Source organism: Anser cygnoides, chromosome 31 (assembly GCF_040182565.1).
Source record: "Anser cygnoides isolate HZ-2024a breed goose chromosome 31, Taihu_goose_T2T_genome, whole genome shotgun sequence".
NCBI classification, from domain to species: Eukaryota; Metazoa; Chordata; class Aves; order Anseriformes; family Anatidae; genus Anser; species Anser cygnoides.
Window position 1 is genome coordinate 3,386,119 of NC_089903.1, and position 16,708 is coordinate 3,402,826.

General features: G+C 61.8%; 1 protein-coding gene across 3 annotated transcripts; it reads left to right on the forward strand.

The window, feature by feature from the left end:
- The first annotated feature begins 556 nt into the window (after positions 1 to 556).
- Positions 557 to 15,986, forward strand: GUCY2D (guanylate cyclase 2D, retinal). 3 transcript variants are annotated; one of them, XM_066985273.1, is made up of 20 exons: positions 557 to 2,402; positions 3,092 to 3,393; positions 3,867 to 4,221; positions 5,052 to 5,136; positions 5,235 to 5,331; positions 6,142 to 6,246; positions 6,514 to 6,597; positions 6,890 to 6,970; positions 7,567 to 7,743; positions 8,319 to 8,475; positions 9,078 to 9,227; positions 9,830 to 9,978; positions 10,527 to 10,690; positions 11,140 to 11,332; positions 11,808 to 11,982; positions 12,252 to 12,350; positions 12,986 to 13,080; positions 14,088 to 14,173; positions 14,811 to 14,921; positions 15,807 to 15,986. In XM_066985273.1, exons 1-19 carry the CDS (start codon positions 773 to 775, stop codon positions 14,899 to 14,901), a joined length of 4,275 nt encoding a protein of 1,424 aa, XP_066841374.1. In that variant the 5' UTR covers positions 557 to 772; the 3' UTR covers positions 14,902 to 14,921; positions 15,807 to 15,986. The 3 variants fall into 3 exon arrangements, with proteins under 3 accessions (XP_066841374.1, XP_066841375.1, XP_066841373.1); XM_066985272.1 differs by having other exon boundaries at positions 558 to 2,402; positions 15,758 to 15,986; XM_066985274.1 differs by lacking the exon at positions 6,514 to 6,597 and having other exon boundaries at positions 15,758 to 15,986.
- The last annotated feature ends 722 nt before the right edge of the window (positions 15,987 to 16,708 follow it).

Consider the following 16,708-nt stretch of genomic DNA (forward strand, 5'->3'; position numbering starts at 1 on the left):
ACCTATGGGTGACACACGGCTGTGGGTGACACACGAGTGCGCAACTGTCACACGGGGGTGACACCCGGCTGTCACCCAGGTGGAAGTGACACACGGGTGCGGGTGACACCGGGGGTGCGGGTGTCCCAGCGCGGGTGTCCCAGGGGTGGGGGTGACACGGGTGGGGGTGTCCTAGGGGTGGGGGTGTCACAGTGGGGGTGTCACGGGTGGGGATGTCACGGTGCGGGCCCTCTCCCTGCTACCCCCCCCCGACCCCGCCACCCCCACACGTGGCCCCGAGCCCTGCCCTGCCCCGGAGTGGGGGGGGGGGGCGGGGGGGGGGTCAGGGATAATCCCGGTTTTACCCCCCAGGGGATTAACGGGGCCGTGGGGCATGATGGGAAGGGGGGGGGCTGGGCAGTCTCCCCACCCCCTTCCTCTTCCCCCCCCCGAAAAAAAACAGGAGTTGGGGGTGCTGGGGCGGGGGGGAGCACCCACAGGGGTCTGTCCCCCCCCCCAACCCCTCCTCTCATTCTCACCCCTCTCTCCTGCAGGTGGGGGCCCCGAGGGGGGGGAGCACACCCAGGGGTCAGGACCCCCCCCCAAGGACCCCCCCCCGGTTTTAACCCCTCTCTCCCACAGGTGGGGGCCCCCGGCCCCACGCAGCCCCCGGTCCCTGTCCCACCATGGTGGCATCGCCAGAGCCCCCCCGGCACCGGGACCCGGTGCGGCCCCCCAGGCCCTGAGGACCCCCCCACAGCGGCCCCAAGCGTCCCCAGCCCACCCCGGGACCATGCAGCCCCATGGTGACACCTCCTGTGGTGGCATCTGCCATGGTGACACCTCCCGTGGTGGCATCTCCCATGGTGGCATCTCCAACAGTGACATTTTCCATGGTGACATCTGCTATTGTGACGTCTCCCACGGTGACGTTTCCCGTGGTGGCATCTCCCACCATGACATCTTCCACAGTGGCATCTCCCATGGTGGCATCTCCTATGGTGACATTTCCCATGGTGGCATCTCCCATGGTGGCATCGCCCATGGTGACATCGTCCACGGTGACATCTCTCGCGATGATATCTCCCGTGGTGGCATCTCCCACGGTGACTTTTTCTGCGGTGGCTTCTGCCCCAGTGGTGTCTCCTGCCATGACACCTCCCACGGTGGCATTGCCCACAAGGACTTTCCATCTCTTGGCTTCTGCCACGCTGGTGGCATCTCTCATGGTGGTGGCATCTCCCATGGTGGTGGCATCTCCCACAACAGCATCTCCTGCAGCTGTCGCATCTCCCGTGACAGCGTGTCCCCTGGTGGTGGCACCTCCTTTAACCTCCTCTCCCATGGTGGTGACATCTCCAGTGGTGGCATCTCCCTTGGTGGCATCTCTCACAGTTCTGTTTCCCCAACCAGCAGCACGTCCTACAGTGGTGGCATCTCCCATGGCGGCTGTGTCACCCACACCACTGGCATCTCCTCCAGTGGCACCTCCCATGGTGGTGGCACCTATCAAGGTGGCATCTTCCATGGCGGTGGCATCTCTAGTGGTGGCACCTCCTCCAGGAGTGGCACCTCTTGTGGTGGTGGCATCTCCCAAGGTGGTGGCATCTCCAGTGGTGGCACCTCCTCCAGTGGCATCTCCCATGGTGGCGGCACCTCCCATGGTGGCACCTCCAGTGGTGGCACCTCTCATAGTGGCATCTCCCCCGGCGCTGTCACCCCCCACGCCGCCTCCTCCCGCTGCGGCGCCGTCTCTACCAGCTTCCTCCTCCGCCTCTCCCACCACCCCCGGTGGCCTCCCCACCTCCTCCTCCTCCTCCTCCTCCTCCTCCCTTGCCTGCCCCTGACCCGGGGGGCCACCTTCAAGGTGGGGGTGATGGGCCCGTGGGCTTGCGACCCCCTCGTGGCCCGGGCCTTGCCCGAGGTGGCCTCCCGCTTGGCCGTGGCCCGCCTCAACCGCGACCCAACGCTCAATGGAGGCTACTGGTGGGACGCAGTGGTCTTGGCCGAGGCGTGCCGGACCCCCGAGGCCGTGGCGGGGCTGCTCAATGCCGAGCGCTACGCCACGGGGCTGGTGGGCCCCCTCAACCCGGCCACGTGCGGGGCCGCCGGGCTCCTGGCAGCAGTGTGGAACAAGCCCGTGGTCTCCTGGGCATGCGTCGGCGACATCGAGGGCTTGGACACGTTGGTGGTTCCCATGCCAGCTCCCGGCAGGGTGCTCCACACCGTCCTCCGGTTCTTCCGCTGGGCCCACGTGGCCGTGGTCACGGCCCCCCAGGACCTGTGGCGAGAGGTGGGGCAGGGCCTGGCCCAGGACCTGCGGGCGCGGGGGCTCCCCGTCACCGTCGTTGTCACCGCCGGGGACCGGGAGGACGAGGCCCGCGAGGCCTTGAGGAGGGTGCAGCGGGCTGATGGGGTCAGAGGTAAGGGGGTGGGGGTTGGAAGGGGGGAGGTGGGGGGTGTGGGGGGAGGGAGGAGGGTGGGGGAGGTGAGGGGAGGATGGGTGGATGGAGGTGGGTGGGTGGATGGAGGACGGGTGGAGAGAGCATGGATGGATGGGTGGGTGGAGGACAGACGGATGGAGGACAGATGGATGATGGATGGATGGAGGTGGGTGGGTGGAGGAGGGATGGATGAGTAGATGGATGGATGGGTGGGTGGGTGGATGGATGGATGGGTGGATGGAGATGGTGAATGGAGGACAGATGGGTGAAGTGAGTGGAGGGAGGATGGGTGGAGGTGGTAGATGGAAGAAAGATGGGTGGGGATGTGGGCATGGATGGGTGGAGGAAGGATGGGTAGCAACCAGTCATGAAGGATGGGTGGAGGTAAAGGAGGTGGGCACGGCTGTGTGGAGGAAGAGTGGATGGAAATGGAGGAGGTGGGAGAGGAAGGATGGATGGAGACGTGGGCATGGATGGGTGGAGGAAGAGGAGATGGAGATGGAGGAGGTAGGAGAGGAAGGATGGATGCAGATGGAGGTGGATGGATCGAAGATGCAGCGGGTGGGCCTGGATGGGGAAGATCCACATGTGTGCCACTTGGAGGTTGGCTGGGGGGCTCCCACGGGTGCAGTGCCCCCACCATGGCTCACCCGCCCCCCCCCATGCAGTGGTGGTGATGTGCATGCACTCGGTGCTGCTGGGCGGCGAGGAGCAGCGGGTGCTCCTGGAGAAGGCGGAGGACATGGGCATGACCGACGGCACCTACGTCTTCATCCCCTACGACGCGCTCACCTTCCCCCTGCCCTACCACCACGTGCCCTACCCCGTCCTGGCCAACAGCACCAAGCTGCGCCTGGCCTACGACGCCGTGCTCACCATCACCATCGACTCGCCCGATGTCAGCTTCCACGAGGCCCTGCGCCAGGCCCAGGAGGCCTACGAGATCCCCGCGCACATCGACCCCACGCAGGTGGTGTGGGAGCCACAGCCACGGGGTTGGGGGGGGGCCAGCTGTGGGGCAGGGGTGGGCGATTGGAGCCATCAGGGCCATGGGTCAGACATGGGGTGGGGCAGTTGGTGGTGGACGTATCCCCAGGGGAGTTGGGTAGAGGTGACAGCAGCCCATAGGTGGTGGTCGTGGCCAACGGGAGTTGGGTAGAGGTGACAGCAGCCCATAGGCATTGGTCATGGCCAACGGGAGTTGGGTAGAGGTGACAGCAGCCCATAGGCATTGGTCATGGCCAACGGGAGGGGGATGAAGGTGATGGTGGCCAATGGGAGGTGGGCAGAGATGGCGGTAGCCAATGGGAGTTGAATGAAGGAAGCCAAACACTGAGCAGAGTTGACCATGGCCAACAGGCTTGGGTGGAGGTGGCCAAGCTCATGTTGTCGCCCCACGGGTGCCACCTCGACACCCCCCCGACACCTCCTCTCCCCCCACAGGTCCACCCACTCTTTGCCACCATCTACAACTCCATCTACTTCCTGGCCAACGCGGTGGAGGCCACGCGGCGCACGGGCCGCTGGGTGATGGGCACCAGCGTGGCCGAGCACGCCCGTGGCTTCCACCTGGAGGGCTTCTGCCAGCCCTTCTCTGTCACCGAGGACGGGGACGTCAGCGTCCCCTACGTGGTGCTGGACACTGATGGCAAAGGCGATCGGCTGTGGCCGGTCTACGGGCTGGAGCCCGGCATACGAGGGCTGGGCTACCGCGGCCACTCCGTCCACTGGCCCCACGGCTCCAGCCCCGGCACGGACTCGGGGTGCTGGTTTGAGTCAGGCTCCATCTGCAACGGGGGTGAGCAGGGGGCTCCTTTCCCGCTTTGTGTCCGTTTGTCTGGCAGGGCCTGCGCAGGTCTCTTGGTCTCGCTGTCTGAGCTGAGTTGGTCAACCAGCCGGATGGCTTGGTGTGTGTCTGTCTGTCCCTCTAGACTTCCATCCTCTGCTTGTCCATCTCTCTGTCCATCCTCCATCCTTTCCTTCCTCCATCCCTCCACCCAGCCCCTCATCCCTCTGTTCATCCATCTATTCCTTCAGCCATCTGTCCACTCATCCATCTGTTCCTTCATCCATCCATCCACCCGTCCCTCAACCATCCCTTTGTCCCTCCATCCATCTGTCTGTCCATCTATTCCTTCATCCATCCATCCATCTGACCCTTTGTCCACCCATCTATTCCTTCATCTACCCATATTTCCATCTTTCCTTCTGTCCATCCACCCATCTCTTCCTTCCTTTCTTCCTCCCTCCCTCCCTCCCTCCCTCCCTCCCTCCCTCCCTCCCTCCCTCCCTCCCTCCCTCCCTCCCTCCATCTGACCCTTTGTCCATCCACCTGTTCTTTCATCCATCCATCTTCCATCCTTCCTTCTCTCCATCCACCCATCTCTTAATCCATCCATCCCTCCATCCATTCCTCCATCCATCCATCCATCCGTCCTCCATCCATCCACCCACCCATCCCTCCATCCCTCGGGTGGCTGTAGGTGACCACAGGTGGCCACGGAGCACATCCATAGGTGGTCATGAGTGGTCATGGGTGGGCTTAGGTGGCCATGGCCCTCTCCAGGAGGCTGTGGGTGGCTCCTCTGGACCGTGGCACCCCTCCACCTCTTCCCCTCTCCACCTCAGGGGTGGACGCCACCTTTGTCCTCCTCATTTTCGTCCTCGTCTCCGCCCTCATCGCAGCAGGGGCTGCCCTCGCCTGCTTCATCAGGTGGGTGCCACCACCCCATAAGGTGCCGTGGGGCTCAGGGGAGACCTCGGGGTCCCCCATGTGAGCACCCCAGCAGCTTCCATGTCCCCTCCCTGCAGACGTCGCATCCAGCAGGCCCAGCTGATGAAAGGGCCCAACAAGATCATCCTCACCATGGAGGACCTGACCTTCATCAACACCCAGAGCAACAAGCGGGTGAGGGTCTGGGGGGGCTCGGTGATGTGGGGCCACTTCTGTAGGAGCCACGGTGGCTTGGGGACTCAGTGGCCCAAGTAGTGTCTGGAAAGGCAACGCTGTGCCCCATGGTCACGCTCAGCATTGGGAGGGGGACCGTGGGCTGGTGGCCCCCCATGTGTGACGTGTCCCTATGGATGATGGTTTCCTACAGGAGCTGCGTCTCCATAGGTTGGTGGCCCCCCATGGATGACGTGTCCCTATAGTTGATGTGTCTCCATGGCCTGACATCTCCCCGTGGATCTCGGGAGGAGACGCATGGGCTGGTGGGACTTCATGGGTCCCGTGGTCCCCCGAGTGACAGGGTCCCGTGGGTGATGTGTCCCCACGACCTGGTGTCTTCCCCATGACCAAGATGGCCTCGGGGAGGGGATCTAGGGACTGTGAGGTGCCCATGGGTGATGTGTCCCCATGGATGACATGTCTCCATGGGTGATGCATGCCTGTGGTGTCCCTGTGACCAAGCTGGGCCTCCTGGGGGCTGAGGGTCCCCACTGGTGACGTGTCTCCATGTATGATGGGTCCCCATAGTCTGGCTTCGCCCCCATGACAACTTCAACCTTGGGAGGAGATCCATGGTGCTGGGCCCCCATGGGAGACGTGTCCCAATGGGTGATGCATTCCCATGGCCTGAGGTCTCCCCCAGCACTGGGGAGAACATCCACTGGTGGGTCCCAGTGGTTGATGTACCTCCTTGGGTGCCACGTCTCCATGGGTGCCACGTCCCGCATGTACCCATGGGCCATATCCTGACCCGTCCCTGTGCCACAGGTGGATGGCAGCCGCACGAGCCTGGCCGGCCGCAGTGGTGGGGACACCAAGAGCATCCGAAGCGTGACCGCAGCCCCCGACACCACCAACGTGGCCATCGCCGAGGTAGGACATCCCCGTGTCACCCTCCCTGTGTGTTCCCTCCCCTCCCAACATCACCCTTCCCGTTACCTTACCCCATCCCACCACCACCACCACCTGCCACCTCCGGGGGCGACAAGGCAGGGCCATCTCCGTGGGGACACCCCTGTTCCCCCCTCCACCACTGAAGGGCAGGGGGGGAACCCCCAGCTCCCCCACCCCACATCCTGGCCAGATGATTGACAGCTCTGGGGGCCATGATTGACAGCTGCTTCCTGCCCTTTCCCGCAGGGAGCCGAAACCTCGGGGGGCAACAGCCACCTCCCCCTCCTCCTCCTTTTGTTTAACCAACAGGGCCTTGTCGCCTCCGTGCAGGTAAGTCAAAAGCACAAAACCCACTGTTTCTCCCCCAAATTTGCCCTCAAGTCCCACCCCATCCCCAGTCCACCACCTTGGTGTCCCCCCGTGGTGGCCCCAACCAGGGTGCTGGAGGGGGGTCAAAGAGAGGGATCGGGTGGCTTTTGACCACCCCTCCTTGAGGACAGACAAATGAGAGGGGATTTTCTAGTGGCTTGTATGAGGGTTGGGTGTTGGGTTGGGGCTGCTGGTGGAGGAGGAGGAGGAGGAAGGAGATGGGGGTGAGGCATCACCGGCTCCGCTCCCCCAGGGCGACTGGGTCTGGCTCAAGAAGTTCCCCGGAGATCAGCACAGTGAGGTGAAGCCAGCCACCAAGCTGGCCTTCTGCAAGGTGAGGGGCTGTGGAGACCATGTTGGGTCAACGGGGACGTCGCTGGGTCATGAGGATGATGTTGGGTCATGGGGATGACATTGGTCATGGGGATGGTGTTGAGTTATGGGGGCAACATTGGGTCATGGGGATGACATTGGGTCGGGGGGACGGCATTGGGTCATGGGGATGATGTTGGGTCATTGGGACAAAGTTGGGTCATGGGGACAATGTTGAGTTATGGGGACAATGTTGGGTCAAGGGGACCGCATTGGGTCATGGGATCATGGGGACATGGGGACAATGTTGGGTTATGGAGATGACGTTGGGTCATGGAGACAATGTTGGGTCATGGATGACAATGCTGGGTCATGGACAACGTTGAGCCATAGAGGACAATGTGGGGCAATGGGGACAACGCTGGGTCATGGAGGACAACAAAGGGTTGGGGTGACAGTGTTGGGCCACGGATGACAATGCTGGGCCATGGGGACAACGCTGGGTCGTGGGGGACAACGCTGGCCTATGGGGAGACAACATCAGGGAAAAGGGGACAATGTCGGGCCATGGGGGACAATGCCAGGCCCTGTCCCACGTGTTCTCTGGCCCCGGGGCAGCTGCGTGACCTGCGCCATGAGAACGTCAACCTCTTCCTGGGCTTCTTCCACGACTGCGGCATCTTCGCCATTGTCTCGGAGCACTGCTCCCGGGGCAGCCTGGAGGACCTGCTGCGCAACGAGGACATGAAGCTGGACTGGATGTTCAAGTCTTCCCTCCTCATCGACCTCATCAAGGTGACAGGGGGGAGCAGTGGTGGCCGTGGCAGCAAGCATAGTGACCATGTGGGTGGTGATGCTGCTCACCATGTCTTGGTGGTTGCCATGGTTTGTGGTGGTGGTGGTGATAGTGGTGGCCTTGGTGATAGTGGTGGCAGGAGGCATGGTGATGGCTCTACCGGTGGCCATGGTGGTGATGGTCATGGTGGCAACTTTGATGGTAACTGTGGTGGCCATTGTGGTGTCTGTGGTGTAGGTCCCTGGGTGGTAGGCGTGGTGGTGGCCATGGTGGCAGTGATCATGGTGGTGCCAGGGCAATGCCATGACAGTGGCCATGGTGATGACCATGGTGATGGTGGCCATGGTGTTGGTGGTCGTGGTGGTGATGGCCCTGGTGGTTATGGCCATGGTGGTGATGACCGTGGTGGTGGTGGCCATGGTGATGGTGGCCATGGTGGTGATGACCATGGTGGTGATGACCATGGTGGTGATGACCACGGTGGTGATGGCCATGGTGCACACCACCTTCCCAGCCGTGGTGACGATGATAGCGATGGGTGACGGTGACGCTGCTGTGTCCGTCTGTCCGGCAGGGCATGCGGTACCTGCACCACCGCGACGTGGTCCACGGGCGCCTCAAGTCCCGTAACTGCGTGGTGGACGGGCGCTTCGTGCTGAAGGTCACCGACCACGGCTACAACGAGCTGCTGGAGGCCCAGCGGGTGCACACCCCCACCCCAAAGGCACAGGGTGAGGGCGGGGCTTTATGGGGGGGGCATGTGCGATGGACATGTTCTAAATCCAGGGATGTGGCTTGTGGGGGTGGGCTTGGTCATGGGTGGGAGGCCAGGAGGAGGCTGGGCCAATGGGATGACGTGGGATCTGTGGGGTGGAGGCGGGGACTATGAGGTGGAGGCAGGTTCTATGGGTGGAGGTGGGGCTTATGGGTGGGTGGGGGATGAGAGCTGGGTGGAGGGGCGGGGCCTGGGCTAAGGGGCGGGGCCAATAATGTGGGCAGGGCCTCTGGGTTGTGGGCGGGGCTTTTGAGCCAACCTGGGGCTCAGTGTTGGGTGCAGCATGGGGGAGGTGCTTCTAAACTGGGGGTGGAGCCATGGTGCCTGCGGGTGGGGCTTGCAGACAGGGGCGTGGCTACTCCCAGCTGTGGGTGGAGCCCATGATGGGTGTGGCTTTCCATTGGGGGCGTGGCCTAGCCATACCGGTTGGGTGACCACACCATCCATGGTGGGCTTCACCACCCATGGGTCCTGGCTGCGAGGGGTGGGGCCTGGAGGTTGAGGGGGCGGGGCTGTGGTGGAGGGGACGTGTCCGAGCGTGGCCCCACCCTCTCCCAGAGCGACTGTGGACGGCGCCAGAGCTGCTGCGGGACGCGGCGCTGGAGCGTCGCGGCTCCTTCCGGGGCGACATCTACGGCATCGGCATCATCATGCAGGAGGTGATCTGCCGCAGCGGCCCCTACTGCATGCTGGGACTGCCCCCCGAAGGTACCGCCCCCCAGTGCCACCAGTAACCCCCACCAGCGTCACCAGTCCCACCAGAACACCCCAGGGACAGCCCCTCCAGAGCTTCTGGCACCACCTCAGGAACCCCTTAGAGACCACAGGATCTCCTCCAAACACCTCTGGAACCCCCCGTACCCCTCTCCGGGTTCCCTCAACCCCTTGATCCCCCCTAAAGCCTCCTCCAAACCCCTCTGGGACCCCCCCGTGCCCCTCTCCAGGTTCCCTCAACCCTTGACTCCCCCAAAACCTCCCCTAAGCATCTCCAGGCCCTTCCCCAGACACCCCTGGAACCCCCCGTACCCCTCTCCGGGTTCCCTCAACCCCTTGATCCCCCCTAAAGCCTCCTCCAAACCCCTCTGGGACCCCCCCGTGCCCCTCTCCAGGTTCCCTCAACCCTTGACTCCCCCAAAACCTCCCCTAAGCATCTCCAGGCCCTTCCCCAGACACCCCTGGGCCATCCAATTGACCCCCTGTGCCATACAAGACACCCCTCACTGACCACCCCCAACATTTCTACCACCACCCAACCCACCCCACCTGGACCTCCACCACCACCACCCTCCCGGTGACACATGTGTCCCCAGAGATCATCGAGAAGGTGACACGGCCTCCCCCGCTGTGCCGCCCGGCGGTGTCGGCCGACCAGGCGCCACTGGAGTGCATCCACCTGATGAAGCAGTGCTGGAGCGAGCAGCCCGAGAGGCGGCCCACCATCGACCAGATCTTTGACCAGGTGGGACTGGGTGGGATGGGTGGGATGGGGTGGGTGGGGTGGGATGGGATGGGATGGGACAGGATGGGACGGGACGGGATGGTGACAATAGGATGGTCACAATGGGATGGGATGGGATGGGACGGGACGGGACGGGACGGGACGGGATGGGACGGGATGGGCACAATGGGATGGGATGGGGATGGGATAGGATGGGACGGGATGGGATGGGATGGGGATGGGATAGGATGGGACGGGATGGGATGGGACGGGACGGGATGGGAAGGGCACAATGGGATGGGATGGGATGGAATGGGATGGGCATGATGGGATGGGTTGAAGCATGGGAACAGCATAGTGGCCTGTGGGACCTTAGTTTTGGGGTTGGGATGGACCAAACCTGGAGGTAGGTACGGGGTTGGGTGGGACCGGTATGAGATGATACAGGACACAGCACATAGGGTTGGGTGGGACTGACCCAACTTTGGGTGGGGTTTTGGGTGGGACTGACCCAACTTTGGGTGGGGTTTTGGGTGGGACTGACCCAACTTTGTGGGGTTTCACGGTAGTTCAAGAGCATCAACAAGGGCCGGAAGACCAACATCATCGACTCCATGCTGCGCATGCTGGAGCAGTACTCCAGCAACCTGGAGGACCTCATCCGCGAGCGCACAGAGGAGCTGGAGATTGAGAAGCAGAAGACCGACAAGCTCCTCACCCAGATGTTGCCCCCGTGGGTCTCCGGGGCAGCATTTGGGGCTCGGATGTGGTTGGGGTTGGCTGTGGCCACATAGACCCCATACGGGTCCGTGGGGATAGAGGTGGTGGCTATGGTTTTGGAGGACAGATAAGGGTTGGCTGTGACCCCAAGGGGCTGGAGAAGGTGGCCATTGGGGATGGGTTGGTGTTGGCCACAATCCATTGACCCTACTCCAGGTCTGTAGGGGTGGAGAGGGCAGATATGGCCACTGGGGACAATATGGTCACATCCCCATAGACCCCATCCATGTGCCCTGAGATGGGGACATCAGGATCTCCCAGTCCTGCCCTGTCCCCATGGTCCCTTTGGTCCCCATGGCCACAGTCAGTGGGTGGCTGGAGGTCCACGCAGGACAAATGGATCTCCTTTGGGGTACAGTGAAGATTTGGGAATCCGGGGAACCCTGCTGTCCTCCCATGCAGGTCGGTGGCTGAGGCACTGAAGATGGGCACCCCTGTGGAGCCCGAGTACTTCGAGGAGGTGACGCTCTACTTCAGCGACATCGTGGGCTTCACCACCATCTCGGCCATGAGCGAGCCCATTGAGGTGGTCGACCTCCTCAACGACCTCTACACCCTCTTTGATGCCATCATCGGCTCCCATGATGTCTACAAGGTGACAGAGACACCCCGGGACACCGGTGTGAGGGCCCCATGGGTCACAGCTGGGCTTTGGCCAGCTCCCAACATGAGACACGGCCACCAAATGTCTGTGTCCAGGGGTCCCTGTGGTCCTCAGTGACATCTACGAGGGGATGCGTTCACCCCACAGCACAGGAGGCCATCAGCCCACCAGAGGTGGTCGTGTTTTGACCACCTCACCCTGCAGATATGGGACATGGCCACTAAGCAAATGTGGTTATGGGTCCCCAGGGTCCTCAGTGACACCGCCAAGGTGACATGGATGCCTGGTGGCATTCGTATCATGAGGGCACTTATGGCCACCGAGGAACACACCATGCCGTGGCCACCTCCATGCCCTCTTCCACAACCCATAGCCGAAGCCACCATCAACATTGAGGTGGGGACCCTGGTGGCCGTGGCCCTGCTGTGACTTGCCCCGTGTCCCCCCCACGGCCCCATCCCCACAGGTGGAGACCATCGGGGACGCCTACATGGTGGCCTCGGGGCTGCCCAAGCGCAACGGGAACCGCCACGCTGGTGAGATCGCCAACATGTCCCTCGACATCCTCAGCTCCGTTGGCACCTTCAAGATGCGCCACATGCCCGAGGTGCCCGTCCGCATCCGCATTGGCCTCCACTCCGGTAAGGCCATGCCCCCCTCCCCCTGGACACGCCCCCATTGGCCACACCCCCTCCAGACACTCCCTTTCCTGGCCACACCCCCATGGAGGCTGCGTCATCTGTTGGCCAACAGTCAACGTGGCCATGACCCACTGGCCACACCTTCCCTTCCATGACCTCTTGTGACCACGCCCCCATAACCATGCTCCATCGTGGCCACGCCCATTGTGACCACACCCATCTTGACAACACCCCACCACCACACCCCCTGAGGCCCCGCCCCTTTGCAGGGCCCTGCGTGGCCGGCGTTGTGGGTCTCACCATGCCACGCTACTGCCTCTTTGGGGACACCGTGAACACAGCGTCACGCATGGAGTCCACGGGCCTGCGTGAGTGCCCCCACCCCAAATGTCCCCTCTGTGTGTGCATGGTGGCACGTCAGGTGTCCCCAAGTGTCCTCCATGTGTGTCCCCATGTGTCCTCCACATCCATGCCTCTACGCATCCTCCACATGTGTCCCTATGCATCCTCCACTTATATCCATATGTCCTCCACGTGTCCTCCAAACTCAAGTCCCTATGCACCTTCCATGTAACATCCCCATGCATGTCCTCATGTGTCCCCTTGTGTCCTCCACATGCGTCCCCTTGTTTCCTCCAAATGCATGTCCCTATGCATCCTCTGTGTGTCTCCACATGTCCCCTTGTGTCCTCCAAATGAATGTCCCACCAAGTGTCCTCTGTGTGTCACCGTGTCCTCCAGACATGTCCCCATGTGTCCTCCAAGTGTCCCTATGCATCCTCCACGTGTCCCCATGTGTCCTCCACGCATGTCCTCCACCTGTGCGTGTCCTCGTGTCCCCCACTTGTTTACGTACCCATGGGTTCCACCACACATCCTGCCATGCGTCCCCCTGACCCCGTGTCCCATGGACGTGGTAGCACGGGAATACGGAGGGACATGGAAGGATGGGGTGACATGGGGGGGTCCTGGGGTGGCCCCGGTGACACCCATGTCCCCGCAGCATACCGGATCCACGTCAATGCCCGCACGGTGGCCATCCTACGGGCACTGCAGGAGGGCTTCAAGCTGGACATCCGGGGCAAGACCGAGCTCAAGGTGCCCCTTGGGTCCTCAGTGCCCCTTCGGACCCTTGTAGAGCCCCCTCTGTGCCCCCAAAGTGCCCCCAGACCTCCTCTTTTCACCCAACCCCCCCATGCTCCCCTTATTGCCCCTATTTTCCACTTAGTGTCCCTTTATTCCCCCATTGTCCCCTTGTTGCCCCACATTTCCCCTAATTTCTCCATTAATTGCCCCCCTTATTGCCCCATGACCCTTTATTGCCTCTCATTGTTCCTTTATCACCCTCGTATCCTTCTTACTTATGCTTTATGACTTACTCCTGCCTTATTGCCCCATGGGCTCTTATTGCCCCTCATGTTGCCCCAAGGCCCCTTTACCACTTCTATTGCCCCCCCTTATTGCCCCTTAATTGCCTCCGTTGCCCCCCCATTCCTCCATGCCCCCCCATTTCCCCCTGTTGCCCCCATATTTGCCCCTACTGCTGCCTTATTGCCCCCCATTGCCCCAATGCCTCTTTATCGTGACTATTGCCTCTTTATCGTGACTATTGCCCCCCCATTGCTTCTAATGCCCCTTTATCACAACTATTGCCTCCTAATGCCCCTCTATTGCCCCTTTACCACACCTATTGCCCCTTTATCATTAGTATTGCCCCCCTGTTGCCTCTTAATCATGACTATTGTCCACCCAATTGTAACTAACACCTCTTTATCATGACTATTGCCCCTTTATCACAACTATTGCCCACTCTATTGCCTCTTTATCATGACTACTGCCCCCCACTACCTCTTTATCATGACTATTGCCTGCTCTATTGCCCTTTTCTCGTTACTATTGCCGCCCATTGCCTCTTTATCGTGACTATTGCCCACTTTATTGCACCTTTATCACGACTATTGTCCCTCATTGCTCCTTTATCGTGACTATTGTCCACTCTATTGCTCCTTTATCGTGACTATTGTCCCCCACTGTCTCTTTATCACGACTATCGCCCCCGTCTTGCCCCCGTTGCCCCGCTGCCCTGTGACATGGCCATCCCACAGGGGAAGGGCGTGGAGGACACGTACTGGCTGGTGGGGCGCGAGGGCTTCACCAAGCCCATCCCCACACCCCCAGACCTGCTGCCGGGGTGAGCGGGGGGCTCCTGGGTCCATATAGGGGTGGGGGGAGCACCTGGGTCCTGTGGGATTGGGGGGAGCACCTGGAAGCTGGGGGGACACATGGGACCTATGGGGGGGCACCTGGGTCCTATAGGGATGGGAGGGGGAACCTGGGAGCTAGGGGGGATACCTGGATCCTATAGGGGCAGGGAGGCAGCCAGGTCCCATGGGGAGGGTATCTGGGTCCTATAGGGGTGGAGGGAGCACCTGGGAGCTGGAGGGGGGGGGCACCTGGGTCCCATGGGTGGCACCTGGGTCCTATGGGGTGGGGGGCACCTGGGAGCTGTGGGGGAGGTAATCTGGGTCCCATGCAGGGGAACCCGGGTCCTATAGGGGTGGGGGGCACCTGGGATCTATGGGGGGGGGGGGAATACATGGGTCCTTGGGTCCTAAGGAAATTAGGGGGGGCACAGATGGGTCCCATGGGGGGGGCGGCACCCAAACACCCTGGGGGAGCATCAGGGGGACGCAGGACCCCCAAGAGGCCTGGGTCCCGTCCCCCCCCACCCCCTAGGAGTTGAGGGTCAGGGATGGTGGGGGGGTCTGGTGCCACCCCTTTCCCCCCCCCTTTTATATCCCCCACCCCTTTTTTGTCCCCCCTCCCAGGGCCAGCAACCACGGCATCAGCCTGGACGAGATCCCGGCCGAGCGGCGCCGCAAGCTGGAGAAGGCGCGGCCGGGGCAGGTGCTCAAATAGCCCCCAGGGGGAGGGGCCAGGTGAGACCACGCCCACCCCAAGCCACACCCACAGTGCCCCACCCAGCCAGGCCACGCCCACAAAATGGGCAATCGCTGCCCCCCACCGGTAATCCCACACAGTCCTCCAGACCATAGAGTTGTACCTAGGGTGCCGCTCTGCACCACCACTGCTCTTCTCTATGGTCACAGAGCTACAGAGAGCATGGAGTCTTCCAGACCATAGAGTTGTCCCAAGGGTGCCGCTCTGCACCACCAGAGGGCCCTTCTCTATGGTCACAGAACTACAGAGAGCACGAAGTCCTCCAGACCATAGAGTTGTCTCAAGGGTGCCGCTCTGCACCACGAAAGCGCTCTTCTCTATGGTCACAGAGCAATGGAGTGTATTGAGTCCTCCAGACCATAGAGTTGTCCCAAGGGTGACGCTCTGTACCACCAGAGGGCCCTTCTCTATGGTCACAGATACAGAGAGCACGAAGTCTTCCAGACCATAGAGTTGTCCCAAGGGTGCCGCTCTGCACCACGAAAGCGCTCTTCTCTATGGTCACAGAGCAATGGAGTGTATTGAGTCCTCCAGACCATAGAGTTGTACCTAGGGTGCCGCTCTGCACCACCAGAGGGCCCTTCTCTATGGTCACACAGCTATGGAGAGCATGGAGTCCTCCAGACCATAGAGTTGTCCCAAGGGTGCCACTCTGCACCACCAGATTGCCCATCTCTATGGTCACAGAGGACATTGAGTCCTCCAGACCATAGAGAGTCGCCTCTCTGTACCTCCAGAGCGCCTCTCTATGACCCTGAAAACCACAAAGATGCAGCTAGAGCGTCTCCTAGCCCCACTTTATGATCCTCCGTAGGCCCAGAGCGGTGCCCCGGTGCATTCTGGGCCACTGTTCCCTCCCGCAGCCAGCCCCACCGGCCCCGGGGCATCATGGGACATCGCCAAGGGCACACGGCATGCTGGGACAGTGGCCATCTTGGAAGCAGTGCAGCACAGGACCAGGCCGAGCCTGCGGCATGCTGGGATTGGTCCTCCCAGCCCGGTGGGGAGGGGCCAGCGTGCTGATTGGCTGCCCTGCCCCCCCTCCAGGCCAATGACGTTACAGGAAGCCCCTCCCCCACCCTTAAAGGGGAAGGCAGAGGCGGGCGGGGTTCTTTTTGTCTGGGGACACAAAATGCCTGTAAAGGGGCGGGGCTTCCTCAAGGGGCGTGGCCTCTTAAGGGGGGTGTGGCCTCAAAGGGGGCAGGGCCACCCACCCCCCATTTTGTGTCCCTATGTGGCCACCCCCCCCCCCCCAAGGGCCACCCACGGCAGCCATCTTGCAGGAATATTTCTCCGTAGACCAAAAATGTATTGTAAAAGGGCAGGGCCAGCTCGGGCCCCGCCCCCCGGGATATTTGTCTGTAGACAAAAAAAACTAAAGTTCTCAGCTCTCAAAGGGGCAATGCGCCAAGGCGGCCATCGTGGTTCCTATGTGGGCGGGTCCTAAAGGGGAGGGTGGGTCCAGGGGAGGGCAGCCGTCTTGGATTTGGGCTCCGGGGTGTGTTAAAGGGGAGGGGGGACACGAATAGTGTCCGTCTAAGTAGGACACTTAGTCCGTCTAAGGTCGGCCATCTTGGTTTTGGACTTGGGAGGTGTTTTAAAGGGGAGAGAGAAGATGGACCTGGTCCATACCAAGTTGGCCATTTTGTTTTGCACTTGGGGGCTTGTCTTAAAGGGGAGGGGAGACCCAGACCTGGTCCATACAAGGTCGGCCATCTTGGATTTCTACTTGGGGGTTTCTTAAAGGGGAGGGGGGACACAGACG

Excerpts from the sequence above, each read along its gene's own strand:
- GUCY2D (XM_066985273.1), top strand. The coding sequence starts at position 773 with ATGCAGCCCCATGGTGACACCTCCTGTGGTGGCATCTGCCATGGTGAC. Across the intron at positions 5,332-6,141 it reads ACACCCAGAGCAACAAGCGG|GTGGATGGCAGCCGCACGAG; the intron begins GTGAGGGTCTGG and ends CCTGTGCCACAG. Across the intron at positions 8,476-9,077 it reads CCCCACCCCAAAGGCACAGG|AGCGACTGTGGACGGCGCCA; the intron begins GTGAGGGCGGGG and ends ACCCTCTCCCAG.